Source organism: Sander vitreus, chromosome 14, assembly GCF_031162955.1.
Source record: "Sander vitreus isolate 19-12246 chromosome 14, sanVit1, whole genome shotgun sequence".
Lineage (NCBI taxonomy): Eukaryota > Metazoa > Chordata > Actinopteri > Perciformes > Percidae > Sander > Sander vitreus.
The window spans coordinates 19,034,601-19,050,251 of NC_135868.1; the positions used below are offsets into that span (position 1 = coordinate 19,034,601).

General features: G+C 40.2%; 2 protein-coding genes across 3 annotated transcripts; both read right to left on the bottom strand.

Moving 5' to 3' along the window:
- Positions 1-848: 848 nt before the first annotated feature.
- Positions 849-2,554, bottom strand: LOC144528965 (homeobox protein Hox-A11a-like). Of its 2 annotated transcripts, XM_078267869.1 has the most exons (3): positions 1,899-2,554; positions 1,791-1,797; positions 849-1,073 (listed from the first exon to the last, which is right to left on the bottom strand). In XM_078267869.1, the coding sequence occupies exons 1-3, from the start codon at positions 2,552-2,554 to the stop codon at positions 849-851; spliced, it is 888 nt and encodes a 295-aa protein (XP_078123995.1). The 2 variants fall into 2 exon arrangements, with proteins under 2 accessions (XP_078123995.1, XP_078123996.1); XM_078267870.1 differs by lacking the exon at positions 1,791-1,797 and having other exon boundaries at positions 849-1,081; positions 1,903-2,554.
- Positions 2,555-13,384: 10,830 nt separating this feature from the next.
- LOC144528923 (homeobox protein Hox-A13a) lies at positions 13,385-14,966 on the bottom strand. Its single transcript, XM_078267800.1, has 2 exons — positions 14,289-14,966; positions 13,385-13,768 (listed from the first exon to the last, which is right to left on the bottom strand). The coding sequence occupies exons 1-2, from the start codon at positions 14,944-14,946 to the stop codon at positions 13,521-13,523; spliced, it is 906 nt and encodes a 301-aa protein (XP_078123926.1). The 5' UTR covers positions 14,947-14,966; the 3' UTR covers positions 13,385-13,520.
- Between the last annotated feature and the right edge of the window lie 685 nt (positions 14,967-15,651).

Here is a 15,651-nt window from a genome sequence, read left to right on the forward strand (position 1 = left end):
AGTGCAACTCCACACGGATCCAGTGGACAAGCTTATCTCTCTGGTTTGGCCTGCATTATCAATACTCCACTAATACTTTCCAAAAAATCAATAAGGAGAACATGGATTTGGGTGTTGAGAGGTACGCAAAATATAAATAAGTATAGCCCTCATTTTGCAGACTACAGGAAAGACGAGAAAAGCTCGTTTTGAGGTCAGACCAGACTCAACATGGAATCCCAATAGCCTGCCTGTAATAATGTACTTTGACTTGGTTAGCCGTGGAATTAAAGGAGATAGTAATTGAGTGGCTACAAAATAAATAAGCACACAAAACAGAAACACATTGTATTCTCATCCGTTCGGACTCATTTGGTCACACCAATATAGATTGTTATTAAAGTCATAGTCGCCATCATTCGAAATCCACCACTTCACATTTTAAAAACAGAAATGTAGTTAAGCAAATCTTTTTGATTACAAAATACACTGGGTCTGTCAATTAGTGACTGCTAATTTCTGCCTGCGTGAAAGGAAAATAAACAAGACGTCTATGAGTTAATATTAACATGGGCCCTCGCAAGCATAGTCTTGGCTTGGACAGAAAAATCATTTTCTACACGTTCCTCTAAACAGTCTGAAGAGCGAAATCAAAGTCCACAGAACTTAATTCATGCTCAGTCTTTAGGTATTTCAGATCGCAGGATAGTGTTGTCCTCGAACTTGAAATTAACCATTGAGCAGTGTTGTTGTTGCTGTCGCGGCCATTGTGGTACACTATGTACACAGCCGGAGAGTCAGTCTGTCTGTAAACGCAGTCAGTCCCACAGCAGGGGACCATGAAAGCTGTGACGGTGCTGTGTTGGCCCCTAAAGCAGTGGATTGGACGTATAATACTGTAATCTATCTCTGTTCAGTTTCTTCTCCTTCATGCGACGGTTCTGAAACCAAATCTTCACTTGTCGGTCGGTGAGGTTGAGCATCCGAGACAGTTGCAGGCGTTTCTCCTTATTAATGTACACACTGAAAAAGAATTCTCTTTCAAGTTCTCTGATCTGATATTTGGAATAGGGGCACCTTTTCTTGCGGATCCTCTGTCCATCTGGAATGCACAAAAAGAAAGTGTACCGGTCACAGAAAATATAAACATTTCAAATTAGCCATGACTACATTACAAAAAGATTTACACGCCCTGGATGTTCCCCAGGTTACGCTTTGAGCGGATTTCCTCCACATAAAGCATTAATAGCACATTTCAACATTTCAAGTGTCATATAGGCCTATTAGTGATATTATATTACATTGGAAAGATTTCAAATCCAGTCGTGCTGGTTCGCTAGACGATACACTTGGGCTTTGACCTTTTCTAGCAAATGAAAACAACAAGCTCACTTTCAAATATAAGCAACTAATAACAACAGGAAAAAGAGACCTTGTTGCGTTAGACAGTTTATATGCAAATATTAGTTTTATAGAACACATAAAGGGGTAAATGCAGCCTACAAATGGGAACACCGAGTCCATGATTGGCACACAGGAGCTTATGTGTGCTAGCCCTTAAACCAGAGGCAGAACCCTCATTACATGCAAGTGCTCTTTTAACGCTAAGAACCCGTGAAACAAGCACTGTTATAATACATGGAACTAACAGGTCTGTGTAAGAATTTACATTCATAATTGGGAGCTTTTTTGAAACGTCAGGGAGTGTTAAAGAAAAATCACCGGCCTCATGTCTTTCACGGCCAATTTCAATTCCAAACACGTGATCCTGCAGTTTATAACTAAGTTTTGTTGGGGGGTGGGGGGTCTACAGGCCCTCTATAAACCTTATATGCTTATAAAACAGCATATAAAAAATGTTAACAGCAGCGCGCAGGATTGCAAACTTTCTCTCATAACCATTGCGCTGACTTTAATACGTACTGCTGTTGCTGGATTTCTCCTCATTGTTTCCCGAAGATAACTCCGGGCTGCTGGTCTCCTCCCGTGGCTCCTTCGCCTCTGTATCCCTGCACGACGGTACCTCCTCCGGCGCAGAGCTGGGCTGCTTGGTCGCCGTTTTGTCCCCTGAGTAGCCATTTGTCGAGGAGCTTTCCGACGCGTTCCCGTACGCAGTTTCGTAAAACTGGTCGAAGACTTGTGGCAGCACGCCATTTCTGCCCACGTTCCCGTAGAAATTGGTGGCAGCAGAGCCGGCGTTCGTATGATGGTGGTGGTGGTGGTGATAGGCGGCTGCCGGGCTGTTTTTACCGAACATGTCCCCTACGACGGCACTTTGAGCTGAAAGACAGTCCCGGTGCACCATGTCCTCCGCGGTGGGATAGCCATGGGGCAAGTTCCCCCGGTGCGGCCATTTACTGGACGCTTCAATGGCATAGTCCCTGAACGTCACCTCTCTGACGGGTTGGACCTGCGGTAGGTTAGAGGAGTAGGAGTATGTCATGGGGCGGGTGGACGGGGTCTGGGATAAAAACGAGGGAAGACCGGAGAAATCAGCCCCCGCCGACACGTAGTAAGTGCAACTGGGCAAATACATGTTCGATCCGACGGGGACCCTTTCGTCAAAATCCATCATCGTAGTTCACCCTCTACTATAACTCTATGTTGGGGGTTGATTCCTCTATAACCGCCCTGAACATGGCTCTGAAGCGCCGTGCCTCTTTGAAGCAGGTTCGCTAAGCAGAAATTTTGAGACGTAGGCTGACGTGGAGAGCCATCTCCATCCACTCCACGGAGGAGGAGGCCACGTGACCACGCGGCAGAAATTGACAGATTTTCTGGCTGTGTGTGTGTGTGTGTGTGTGTGTGTGTGTGTGTGTGTGTGTGTGGGAAAGAGAAAGAGTGTGTGTAGGAGTGTAAGAGACATGACTGCTGTGTGTCCTAAAGCTTGACATTGGTGGTTTATCGCCATGTCGGCTTAAGAATGAATTCCTTAACATGCACCGAAGTCCGAGGAAGAGAAAACTATAATTAAATGCTAGATGTTAAAAGAAAGAGTAAAGATGGATTTCAATCGACGCTTTAGCCACAATATCAATATCAATATCCCAGATGTTTTGTGTTTTTCCAACTTTCTGCGTGCGTAGTTTAAGTTTTTCGGTTTTCCGTGTTATGTACACAATGCGAGAAAAATAAAGGGATTGTGCAATATTACTTGTCCGAATCCTACCTGAAAACAACATGAACTAAACCAGCGTTACTGTGCATAGATAATATGGACCTGAATGCGAGGAGACCGCCTTATCTCATAAGTCTGCTTTTAGAAACCTCTTAGTCATCATCATTTGGTGGTTTTACAACATTGCATTTGGCCCAGTGTGCATTTGGTTATCAGGGTCATGTTCAAAGTAGCGGCTAATGTTTCAACTGGCTACAGCCTTGTGTTAGTACCAGTATAACAAAGACAAAACTGTCATTTTGACAAAATACATACAGGATACGGTTTCAATACAAATATAAAGGAAACCTAGAAAAATGAAATTGTGGTGTAAAACCATACACCAATAAAGCATTTTAAATTGTAACGTTTAAATTGATTAATAAAAAAAAAAAGTATTATTGTAAGATGTTGTATTTACTTGTGGGTAACATCATAAGAACCCGACATATACTTCTCAGTAAAGACCAGAGGCTCACTGAAGAATTGATCCTTAATCTAAAAGTCTGCTTCAATAGTCAAATGTAACAATCTCTTTAGAATACTACATTTATTCTATTTTTGAATTATCCTTATCGTACTGTTCTGTTTTGTCTCATTTGAACATTTAATGAATCTAATAAAAGCTCGAAAAGTCGCAACATTCATGCATTCTCCACTTTTACGCACGGCTATTTGTTTACGTTTTAGTGCAACTATTCAAATGTGCGTCGTCCAGTAAGAAGACATATTCCAGAAATAAGACAATTTTATGTTTTGATGAATAATAATTTCCATTACATCTATTTTCTATTTTGTTTTCTTATGTATTCCCATTACGCATGTAGGCTATACATATGCGTAAATCCCATCAACATACACACACGATCAAGGAGAAAACATTGTTCTAAACGGATCATGTTGGTGCGGGATTTTAAAATACCTGGAAGCTAGAAAAAAGCGACATTATGTTTCGGGTATGCATTTTAAAATCCTGATTGTGAAATACTTTACTATCTTGATATAAATTGTCGTACATGCTAATCATTTTTGATTGCAGTTGTACTTTCCACTGAGGCTAAAGCAAATTAAGACAATACATGCCCGGTATCTTTTTAAATTAATGATTTTTCTTGATTTGGTAAACATGCCACAGTGCACATTCCCTTGCTCTCTGCTCTGAGGCCACCGTGGAGCTTGATTTGGAAAGGCTGCAACCTGACTCTAATGTGCTGTGAATGAGAGACCTGAGCTCGGATTAAGACCGCCGCGGCTGGCCTGGCCCCACAACCCGATGTGCACATGGGGATCCAAGAGGCTCCTTATGGCACATGTGAAACACAACCTTAAAATATCACACACACTAAGACGGTGCAAGCACCAACTAACGCCCTGTGAGTGAATCAAAACAAGAAAAGACATGCAGCCTTGTGCTATCCACCGTCCTGCTTGCAGACCATTTTATTTGGATAAATTGCAGAGACACAAACAACTCGAGTGTCTGTGCGACCACACGCTCCGCCTCTCAGTCAATCCAGACAAATTCTATGACTTGTGCTGAAGCTTTTAAGGTGTAATTGAGCACAGGATGCAAAACCAAAGCCAGCTCTCTACAGACCTGCGTTTTTATAGCTGCTATAGTATTCTGCTGCGTTTTTTTCTCCCCGGCCAGACAGACACCACAAAACAGGCCAAGCGTGAAAGGAAGTCGCCACCTACACGGACTCAAAGTCAGCAGCTGAGGATTTTAAACGACATAGAAACATGTGTCTGTACACAACTAAGGTACGATATCTACTTACAGTAAATTGGCTTAATTCTAACCATTTGACTAAACAAATGGCAATTATCCTAAAAATAGAGATAAGCATAAAAACGCCAATTTTATGTCAAATGTGTTTTGTATTAAAGGAAGTCTCTGTGCTGATCCTCTGGACATCCTTCTTGTGCAGTTTTTGGTCATCAAAACAGCAGTCTGGCGCTGCGTAAAATCTCTCAAAGCCAAAGCTTTGTCTGTACGGTCGACTTCAAGTTCGGGAGAGGGAGAGGGTCCTTTACAGAGAGCAAAGGGCACTCTGTGCCCCGGATGGAGTTCCTTTAATTGTTTTTGCATGTACGCAGGCCTAAGGTTACAAGATTGTTCGATAATGTGATCGTGTAACTTTGAGCTGAGGAAAGGTTTCACCTTCACACTAATAGTGCATCATGAGAGATGTAGAGCCCTAATGTACTGCATGGTGTATGTGTGATCATATCTCTAAATAGTAAACCATTGATACTAACTCAAACTATTTGGTAGAATTGTTCTCATTAAGACACCATAGGTTTATAATAACTCCAATATGCGCTTTTAGGCAAAGACGACTTTCAGTTTATATTTTGGACAAACCAGGAACCATAGATAAAGATAAACATTAATGCACTGACTTTTGGTAATAAATGATCACGAGTGACTATGAAGGAGATTTCATATGGAGATAGAAAGAATCACTGTAAACAGGGACACTGTTTTCTTGCCCTTTAAATCAAGGGAAGAACTTGCATGTGTGAACAGCATCATAGAGGCTTTAGGAAGAGCTGCTCTTGTTACTTATCCAGGCTCAGAAACCACTGACGAGAAATCCTACATATGAATGTTTTGTTTTTTACTGAATCATGAATTGCTGTGGTTTTATCTTGTATGTTTTTTTTCTTTTCTTTGTATTGCTATGGACCATCTCTTGAGTCTGAAATAAAGTTCGAATTGAAACTCCCTAGCTATGTTTTCGTAGCACGCACACAGATTTAACATTTGGTTAATGTTATTAGGATTAAACCAAACCCTAAACTCAAACGATATCAATTCACATATATTAACACAACATATTCGACAGTGATAGAAGCCCAGTGGTTTTGTCAGGAACAGAATGCGACAATCCGTGCCATAAAACCTTGTTAGACAACAAGTAAACAATCAAGTGTGGGGAGGATCTGAAAGTACGGTTTAACGCCGCGTCAGGTACTGCAGGCCTATAGGCTGTAAAGGAGGCTAAATAGGCGCATTCATGGTCTTGCAAAGAAACCTCCTGTAGTTTAAGTCTTCAAGTGAAATAAAAAAAGCCCAGAGCTTTAGTACAGGCTGTTTTTTTGTTTTCATTTTATGGTAGAAAAATGGGCCACCACACCTGCACCTCAAAGAATCTTTTGACTATATTATTTATCTCGAAATGAAAACACCCTTATTTAGTGTGCTAGTGAGCAGGAGGCAAAAAGCTACACAGGCAGTGGCTATACAATAAGAAGACGGGTGGTAACTGTGACTTTTGATGCACAAACTATTAGACTTACATTAAAAGATCACACATTACAACTTGACTAAATGGAGGTTTGTAATGCACACGTTGCAACACAGTTGTCTGAGCCAATTAATACATGTATACTTTTCAGACAAAACATTCATTAAAATTCTAAATGTAAGCGTTTTTTAACTTTCATTTTTTGTGTTTTTTTCCTTTGCATATTTACATTATGAGATTATTTTTTTTGAAGTGTTTTTGAACTTGAATGGTGCATGATCTTGCTAAGCTGTTATGCTGCTGGTTACATTGATACGAGCCTGTAGTTGCGGGTGGATTATTAAACCATCAGACTGAAACATGAAACAATCAGAGCTTCGCATTTAGTTGCGAACAAATTAACAAGCAGGGATATGTATATATCAGTAAATCTGAACCTGATTTAGCGAACATCTGTTGATTTATCCACAGGTGACAGAAATGTGGGCCGACAGCGATGGCGACGACTGATGCGGACCACACAGAGGCCATGCAGGGAAACTGACCAACTCCACGGTCAACGGGAGCACCTCTGACTCACCAATGGAGAGACTAACAATGCTGGATCAGCCTGCAGAGGGTATCCTGGGAAACAAGGCGTCTGCAGGAGCATGGACAAAAGGACATAAACTAGACTTCAGTGGGGGAATAAATGAAATTATACAAAGGAGAAAAAAAGAGTTAAAAAAAGATCAGAGGGAAAAGAAAGACAGAAAGAAGTTAAAGTACAGAGATAGGGGTTCAACTTATTTTGAAAACGGAACCCACAACGTACAAACGGTGTCAGAAACGCCTCGTTTATTTGCGCATTTGGCATTGATGGCTGAACACAAAAAAAACCCACATTCAAAGCATTAGAAATTGAATTTCCAATTAAATGCCAGTCCTCTGTGTGCGCATGCTCAAAAAAGAAATTTCAATCATTTTAACACAGGGGAGTCTAAAAAGGATTGAGCCTGGGGAACAGTACCTTGTTTTGTTTAAAGGGTGTTTTTCTCCCTTGGATGCTATGGTTTAAAAAAAATAAAAAAATAAATAAGTCTATACTTTAGATGTTTGGTTGGTTTTTAGCATCTCTGCATTTGACCTTAGGTGATCTCCCACAATATAAAATAATTAACGTTCACAGTCGCAGGTGCTAACGTGGCATTTGGACAATGTTTCGGTCAAACCAACAGTATATTTTGATGGGAAATTTCGAAAATTAGATGACTTTGCAGTTTTTAATTAAGGATGTTTGAAAATCTAGGTTAACGGTCAAATACACAGCATATATCTGCGTCAACTGGAGCATTTATTTCAAGTATATCCTGACTCTCGCTTAACACTCACTCATTCATTCGATTGAACGTCCAACTTCAACGAAAACGTCGACGCAGAATTAGCCTACGTTTCTCGTTCCAGAATATTATCGTAGAATCACTTTTGTCTCGCAGCTTTTCCATGAAATGTAACTAAGTACATTTACTCAAGTGCTGTAGCTACTTAAGATTTTGAGGTACTTGTACTTTATACGCACTGGACTCCATTTTTAGGGTGAAATATTGTACTTTTTACTCCACTACTATTTGACTTTTTAATTTAAGTTACTTTGCAGATTTAGATTATTAATACAAATAATAATTATGATGACATATTACAGATTAAGATACACAACAGTAGCCTTTATAAAATGGTTAACATGTGTCCCACCTTTACCTGCAACTTGATGAAAACATTAATGCATCAATAATTACAATCCAGCAGTATAATATGTACTATTCTGAACTGGATCTTTCTGCATAATGTGTGCTTTACTCTTGGTACTTGAAGTATATTTTTGCAGCTTTGAATACGTGTGTACTTTTACAAAACTAAAGCTTTGATACAGGACTTGGTATTGAGTATTTCTACACTGTGGTATTCCTAGTTTTACTTAAGTAGACTGAATACGTCTACCACTGATCTTTTCTTTATCCAAGCTCAGATAATGATGCACGTATGTCGACTGGCTATTTTAGTTCCATTCATAGATCATAAGTGGGTGGACACCAATCATCATACAATAACTAACTATAAAAAAAGTCTCACGGATTGTACAGTAGTTCAACCAATAATCTATTTTACTTTACTATTTTCCCAAACATGGGAAAAGGGTGGCAATAGACCTTAATATATATGCGCTTTTCAACCAGATTTCCACCGCCTTTTTTAAACAGTTTCCAAATTGAAATCAAACAGGTCTATTCAATAAAAAAAAAGCATAGTTTCTGCTGCACAAAATGGCCCTATACTACATTCTGCCAGTTTGTTAATTATTTGGTTATAATCAACGTGAAATGTGGATTTTGTATTGAGGAAATTGACTTAATCTGTGTTTAGGCAAACAAAAGCCACGCGAAGCAATCAGACCCTCTGCCTCTATTGTAATCCCTTACGCATACACGCTGTTTACATCTTTCCTTTAAAAGCATCAAGTCCATATACCCTTCATAAATGAACACAGTAAATTATTTGGCATTTATATTTCAAACATGAGATCAGGACAGAAAACAACCGTCTGTGGAAGAAAAAGGCGCCGACTGAGGCTTTCACATAATCTCGGTCAAGTGCTTCTATTTGACCGCTGTCACGGTCTTGGATAAACGCATGTCTGCTCAGGTCTTTGTGGTGTATTACGAGATTATCTTCCAAACTCGTGCACTCAAGCTTAACCAGAGCTGTATTGTTAAGTGACTAAGGTTGCATGCCTAGCCACCATTACGCACAGAGACAGCGAAGGTCAATGTAAAGAGCAATGCCCGGTGTTGGCCTTGTCTGTGTTCTATACGTCTGGCAGGCAGACGGGAGACATGCCGGGCTGTTTATTGGATATGTGGTCTAATCTGAAACCTCACAAGGTATATGAGTTTAAACAGAGTTTCTGCCTAAATTACAGAGGTGTACAGACTTGCTGAGGATGCAAAACAGTCTTTTCAATTAATTTGACGATAAGAAAACATGACCTGGTTATTTCTTTAAAAAGGCCATTTCACTGTTGGTGTAATGTGGAACTGAATAAGAAAATGTATGCTTTAAAATAGCCTATGTGTTGTTTGAAAGCGCTCCTTAACATATGCCTACAATTAGCCCATTTGCTTCTTACTTCAATTCCTTCCATTATTTGTCATTAAAGCCAAATTATACATGGGACTCTATTTACAGCTTTTTAAAGTAAATAATAGATTAATTGAACCCTTTTTGAGTACTTAAGTTAACTGTAATTCACTATGTATGCCTTAGTGTGGCGGCAGAACTCAATTTTTTGCACAATGATCCAGCCCTGTGTTTCCTTCCACAGCCGATGGGCTGACCCATCAGGAGGAGGAGGAGGAGGAGGAGGAGGAGGAGGAGGGATAGGCGGAGCATTGTACTGTGAGCTTTGGACTGTCACGTTACGTGTCAGAGTGGAGGCGGGACCCGAGGTTTGTTTTGGTTCTCAGCAAGCCAATAAAACGCTGCTGTGCTACCTCGCAGCCAATGAGCTGCCTCGCCGATCACGTCACTGCAGTAAACTTCCGCTCTGAAGCTTCGGCTCTTCCGCTCTTTTGTGTTTATGGACTACAGGATGTACTGAGCAGTCAGACATCTCACTTTACTCCCATCTCTGAGCTTAATGTAGGCTATAACACGTGCGCGCCCCGCCGTGCCTACGTCACAGGACGTGGGAGCAAGCCGACTGCATTCCGTGCTCGCGGACGTACCGGCTCACATTTCTGGGGTGTTTCTCTCAATCAGCCAGCTGGCCATGTGCATATCATAACACAGGATATCAGATCTCACATTTTTAGAATATGTTAGCCTTTAGTTGACTGTAAATAATCCCGAAAACATGTTTGTTTAGGCTACTGAATATTTGCCGTTTTTACTGAAAACTTAAACAAGGAGGCTAAACTATGAATGCAACTCTCATAATAATGACTATAGGCCTATTACAAATGTGTTTTGAAATGTTGAAAAAACAAACACCTATTAAGATGAGATATGAGACATTAATAATATAGCCTAAGTCAAATAAATAAAACAAAATAGCTTCAATGTTGATCACAACATTATTAAGCATCACTACAACTACGAATAACAGGTCTACTAACATAGCCTAGGCATAATAATAATAATAATAATAATAATAATAATAATAATAATAAACACCCGATAAAAACCCAGGTTCTATTAGGATTTATAGAATGTTTAAGTCAATTTGAGTCAAAAGAACCATGACAATCAGTCTTCTATATCTTATCTTTAGTGAGTAATGCCAGTCACGTTTAGGTTTCTTAGCACAAAGCGAAAACAAATAAACACATTCAATTAAATGAATAAGCCATGCGCTATCAATTACTGGGAGAAGTAAAATATATAAATTGCACATATGAGCCTTATGTACAAGAGTAACCCACAGTTTAAGCGTGCTTGAAATTAGAGAATACATGATAGCTCATGGCGCATAAAGCTGTTTCAGTTAACAAAATGAGCTAAAACAGTTGTATCACCAAGCTAATCAGCCTAACAGGTGGGGAAGACAGCTAAAAGGAGCTGGAGCTCTGAATGAGAAGGGATTTGGTTTCATGCCTGACATTTGACTGCGAGTAAGATTGAATCATATGCATTAATGCAGCCAAAACAGCATTGTGGGAAGATGCGTTTTTGGCTGCATCTGCGTTACAACTCAAAAGGAAAAACTTTTAGAACAAAAGTAAGTATGCACATTACGTTATTATCGACGGTGGACGATACGAGTGACGGGGACGGAGCAAATAGCCTACGTTTCAAAAGCATTTTTTTTTTCAACACCACAAATCTGCCAGCAAAGGTTACAATTAATTCAGATTAAATCTAAAGTGCGATTAAGCTCATGTGCATGCAGCACCAATATTCATATAGCTAGCTAAAGACCGTATGTTTTAAATACATTTTACACGAATCATCCAGAAAACGCACTAATATCGAATTAAATTTAAAAACATCAACAAATATGTTCGTCACAGTGACCCGAGTGTAATTTTCGGGTGATTATATTTTGCATTTTATTCGGGATTAATCGCAAAATCGAAAAACTACAGAACTAGAACTATATTCAAAGAAATACATAAATATTTCACTCCACTCTGAGAGGTGTGTGTGTGTGTGTGTGTGTGTGTGTGTGTGTGTGTGTGTGTGTGTGTGTGTGTGTGTGTGCGCGCGCGCGCGTGTGTGTGTTTCCCACTTAAACATCTTAAAAAGGTATTTAATCTAATGTATATCTAATCTGATAAGTAATGTGTAAATTGGACAAAGTAGATTGACACATGGCCTCCTGCGCCGTTTGAAACCAGTCGCCAAATATCGTTAAATGCAGTCAACATTTAGGGATTCAAGCTGACAAATTAATTGTCCTTTTTTGCGGGAATAAAAGATGAAAACCTTTTAACGTAAAGGCAAAACAGCTGCATCTCAGTAAACCCAATGCATTAAGTCGATGTAAACAGAGTAATTTATTAAAAGGGCGGCTAGCATTTATAAAGTAACCCTGAACCGAATAGATTTTACCTTTAACATGTATTTATGAATAAAACAAAAGCACTAAGAAATACAGTTGGGGGGAAAAATACACACGTTCACTTCAATGTCCTTCAAGATTAAATTTCCTTGGAATAATTTCAATATTTAGCCGATTATTTGCATTGTATAGTCACACTAACAGTGAGTCAGGGAGTATTTTGTTTTCTGTTAGATATAGCATGGGTTCATTTTTAAAATGAGGAGTTTTTCTTGGACATTCCACCAGCGTCTGTTTATCACGGCTGCTGTGTCGGTTAAGGTCAAAATATTGAATTATTATAGAATGAAATAAAAATGATAATACATGATATTAGCCTACTACTATTATTCTTATTATTCAGTATATCTTTAAACTATGTATGGGATGATTTGTCCACTGATAATCCACTTGAGTGTACCACAAAGTCGCCACTAGATGGCGATGTCAGCCTATATTTCAACACAGACCAGCCTAAACTGATTGATTTCCTCTTTTCCCAGAGCCAAACAGAACTCTACTACACATTGCAAATATTGGACTTTCAAAATAGAAATTTGCATTAAGTATATCCGGATAAAAAAAGCTCCTACAAACCCAGCAAAGCCGCAACACCCATTCACTATTGAAACCATATGCCACATGCAGCGTATGGGCCTTAAAGAGTATTTGAAAGTGTAGCGATAATGGAGGAGCAACTTCTTCGAAAAGATGAAGTGGTTGTATGTAAACCAATAAACTGAGCTATCATCATAGCCTCATGCAATGCAAAGGATCTATGTTCAACATAATACCCTGGATAAAATTCAACCAAGTCCATATTTTATTGGGACGGACTTTAACACCGACAGACTGACTCACACACACATAACCATCATGCCGGAATTTACTTTATATACAACTACATTAATACGTACACATTATAAAAAGCTGTGATTGATATGAACACATTTCCCGAACGATTATCTAAGCATTATAATAAGAATTGCACCATGGATTGGATATGAATGAGAGCACGGGTTCATATGATAAGACTAAACTTCATACAAGCTAAGCACGTGAGTAGGTTTTTAAAAAAGGAAGCTAGGAGAGATTAATATTTAACTCCCAAGGTCCAAATCCATAACACCGTCACTTCCTGTGAATCTTCTCTTTTGTTTTTATCACTCTCGTTAACGTTGCAGATAAAGGCGTAGCTCGGTGGCGCACAGCTTTCTGAACTGGGGTCAGTTTTCATGTGTTGAGAGGGAGCATGCCAAAAAAAAAAGTCACAAATGCTGCAGCTATACGTTTTCTCTTTTTTCCTCACTTGACTCCTTAAACAATATTTAACAACAAGTGCAGGAAATAGAGGGTCCAGCATTTATAGGCCTCAGAAATGTTGTTCCAGAAGCTCCGGGAAATCATTTGGCAACATATAAATGAATCATATTCAGTCAGGAAGGAGTTTTATTGTTCAAATCCATGAGTCCAAGCATGTGTCTGTAGGTGTGTCTATGTAGGCCTCGTAGTTTATCTCCCACTGATATTGTCCGTAATAAAAATAAAAAATAAACTAGCTGATGGGTTTCAATTTGTTGACAACTTTCTTCTCCTTCACGCGTCTGTTTTGAAACCAAATCGTGACCTGTCTCTCGGACAGGTTGGTCTGGGCAGATATCCTCCTCCTTTTGTCCTTCGTGATAAATTTATTGGCCGCGTACTCGCGCTCGAGTTCCTTCAGTTGCACCTTGGTGTATGGCACGCGCTTCTTTCTTCCACGTCGATAAGAGCCAGACTCTCCTCCGGCGTGGGACACCGCGTCTGAGGGAAAAAAAGGGGCACAATAAGCTGTGATGAGCTGCTTCTCAACAAGTGGTTTAGCTTCACATTTAACTCTCGAAACAGAATTCGTCTTTCAATAAATGAAAATCTGTTTATAACTGAACCAAACATTTCCACTTGCTTTAAAATAAAATAAAATATTTCAAGATTTTCTGTATAGAATTGTATGTTACATCCCTAAAACAAGGAAAGTAAGGTTGTATATTCCGTGATAATGCCAGTTGATTAATACAAAATAATAAAGTTGTAACATTTACACAGGGAATTTAATAAAAACATTATGCGCTGAGATTATTTACTCGCTTCCTTTAAGTAAACGAAAAAAATCAATACATTATTTCAGGTCATTTTGTATAGCTAAATTGTCTATTGGGCTGTAAGTCCTGCAGGTTGCGAAGCAACTGACATTTCATACACCCCATTCTATACAATGTGCATCCTGTTTGCTCTTCAAACCGCTATTTCCTGTAAAGGCTGGACCCTGAGGGATGTAGCCTACCTGGTATGGAGGACTTCCACATGTGTCCAGGCTGCGGCTGCTCCTTGGCGCAGTAAACCTGGCCGTTCCAACCGTTGGCGGCGAGCGTCCACGGTTGGTAGCTCTCCATAGGCAGCAGGGACTCGTGTCTGGCCTCTGACGGCGCGCTGATAGTTGGCATCACAGGAACGTCCAGGTAACTGGGGACAGGTTGGTATGGGCCCGAAGAGTAGGTCGGGTAAAAAGCGAATTCCTTTGCCCGAGAGGTGAAGTCGTCGCCGGAGGCGGACGTGTCCATGTATTTCTCTCCATACGCGGAGGGGGGCTGCGCTCCGCAAGACTTTATGCTGCTGTGATGCGACATTCGGCACGGATAATAGCCGCTACCGAAGTACCCATATGGCAGGGACGCACTGGAAGAATTCTGAGCTGCAGAGCAAGGGCTGCACTGTTTCACTGGCTCGCCCATACTGGAGGTGGGCACGTCGCTGGACGAGTAAGCCGTGCTGGGTGCCAGAGACGCGGGGTGCGCCATCAGATTTCTACACTGGTTCGCAGCAAAGTTGCCACCAGCAAATCCCTCCATGTTCTTAGTCACTTCATCGGCGCCGCCGTTGTCGTAGAGGAACATCACCGACGGGTCGACCCAGCGAGGACGGAGGAGCAGTGACGTTGTCATAGCACGGCATCCAGCATTGAAGCTTCTGGCTCTTTTTAAAAAAGCCCAGAGACTGAGAAAAGGAGATACTGGTTCCCAGAGAGTAATGCCACTCTGACGCGCACAAGAGCGCAAAGGTTGCGCCGTCATTGGCCCAGATGTTATCACGTGACCAGGCTATGCAAAGAGGACGGTAAACATCACAGTACAGATAATTAAATGGAGAAAAATGCGGCGAAGTAAGGTGACCGTACCTATAAAGGGATTTAGCTTTCGTCGTGTCTGATTCAGATGAGATGGATGCTGTTCCTTTATTCTTAAAACGTAAGATGCATACAATAGTAGCCTACCTTTTATTCATATTGTGTTATATTTCAAAATTTCAAATGCTTGAATTATAGAATATTAATAATTAATGGCTTAAAAGTGTTTTTTTTTTGTCTGAAGCTCAAATAAGAGTCGATTATTTAAAATAGTCAACAATTTAAAAAAAACAGCTATATTTATATGACTAATATGCATAGCCTTTTGGCCTTTACGCACGCACACTGACCAGCCTTTGTCTGCCTCGCTACAGGACCTGCACACAGCCATTTACCAAAGGAGACTCCCACTTACACAAACAATGTTCAATTATATTGTGTTCCAATGTTGCCCATTATCCACAAGGAATTTAACATACCTCTGCCGCCCGCTGACGCATACATACACTATATGTAGTACGTT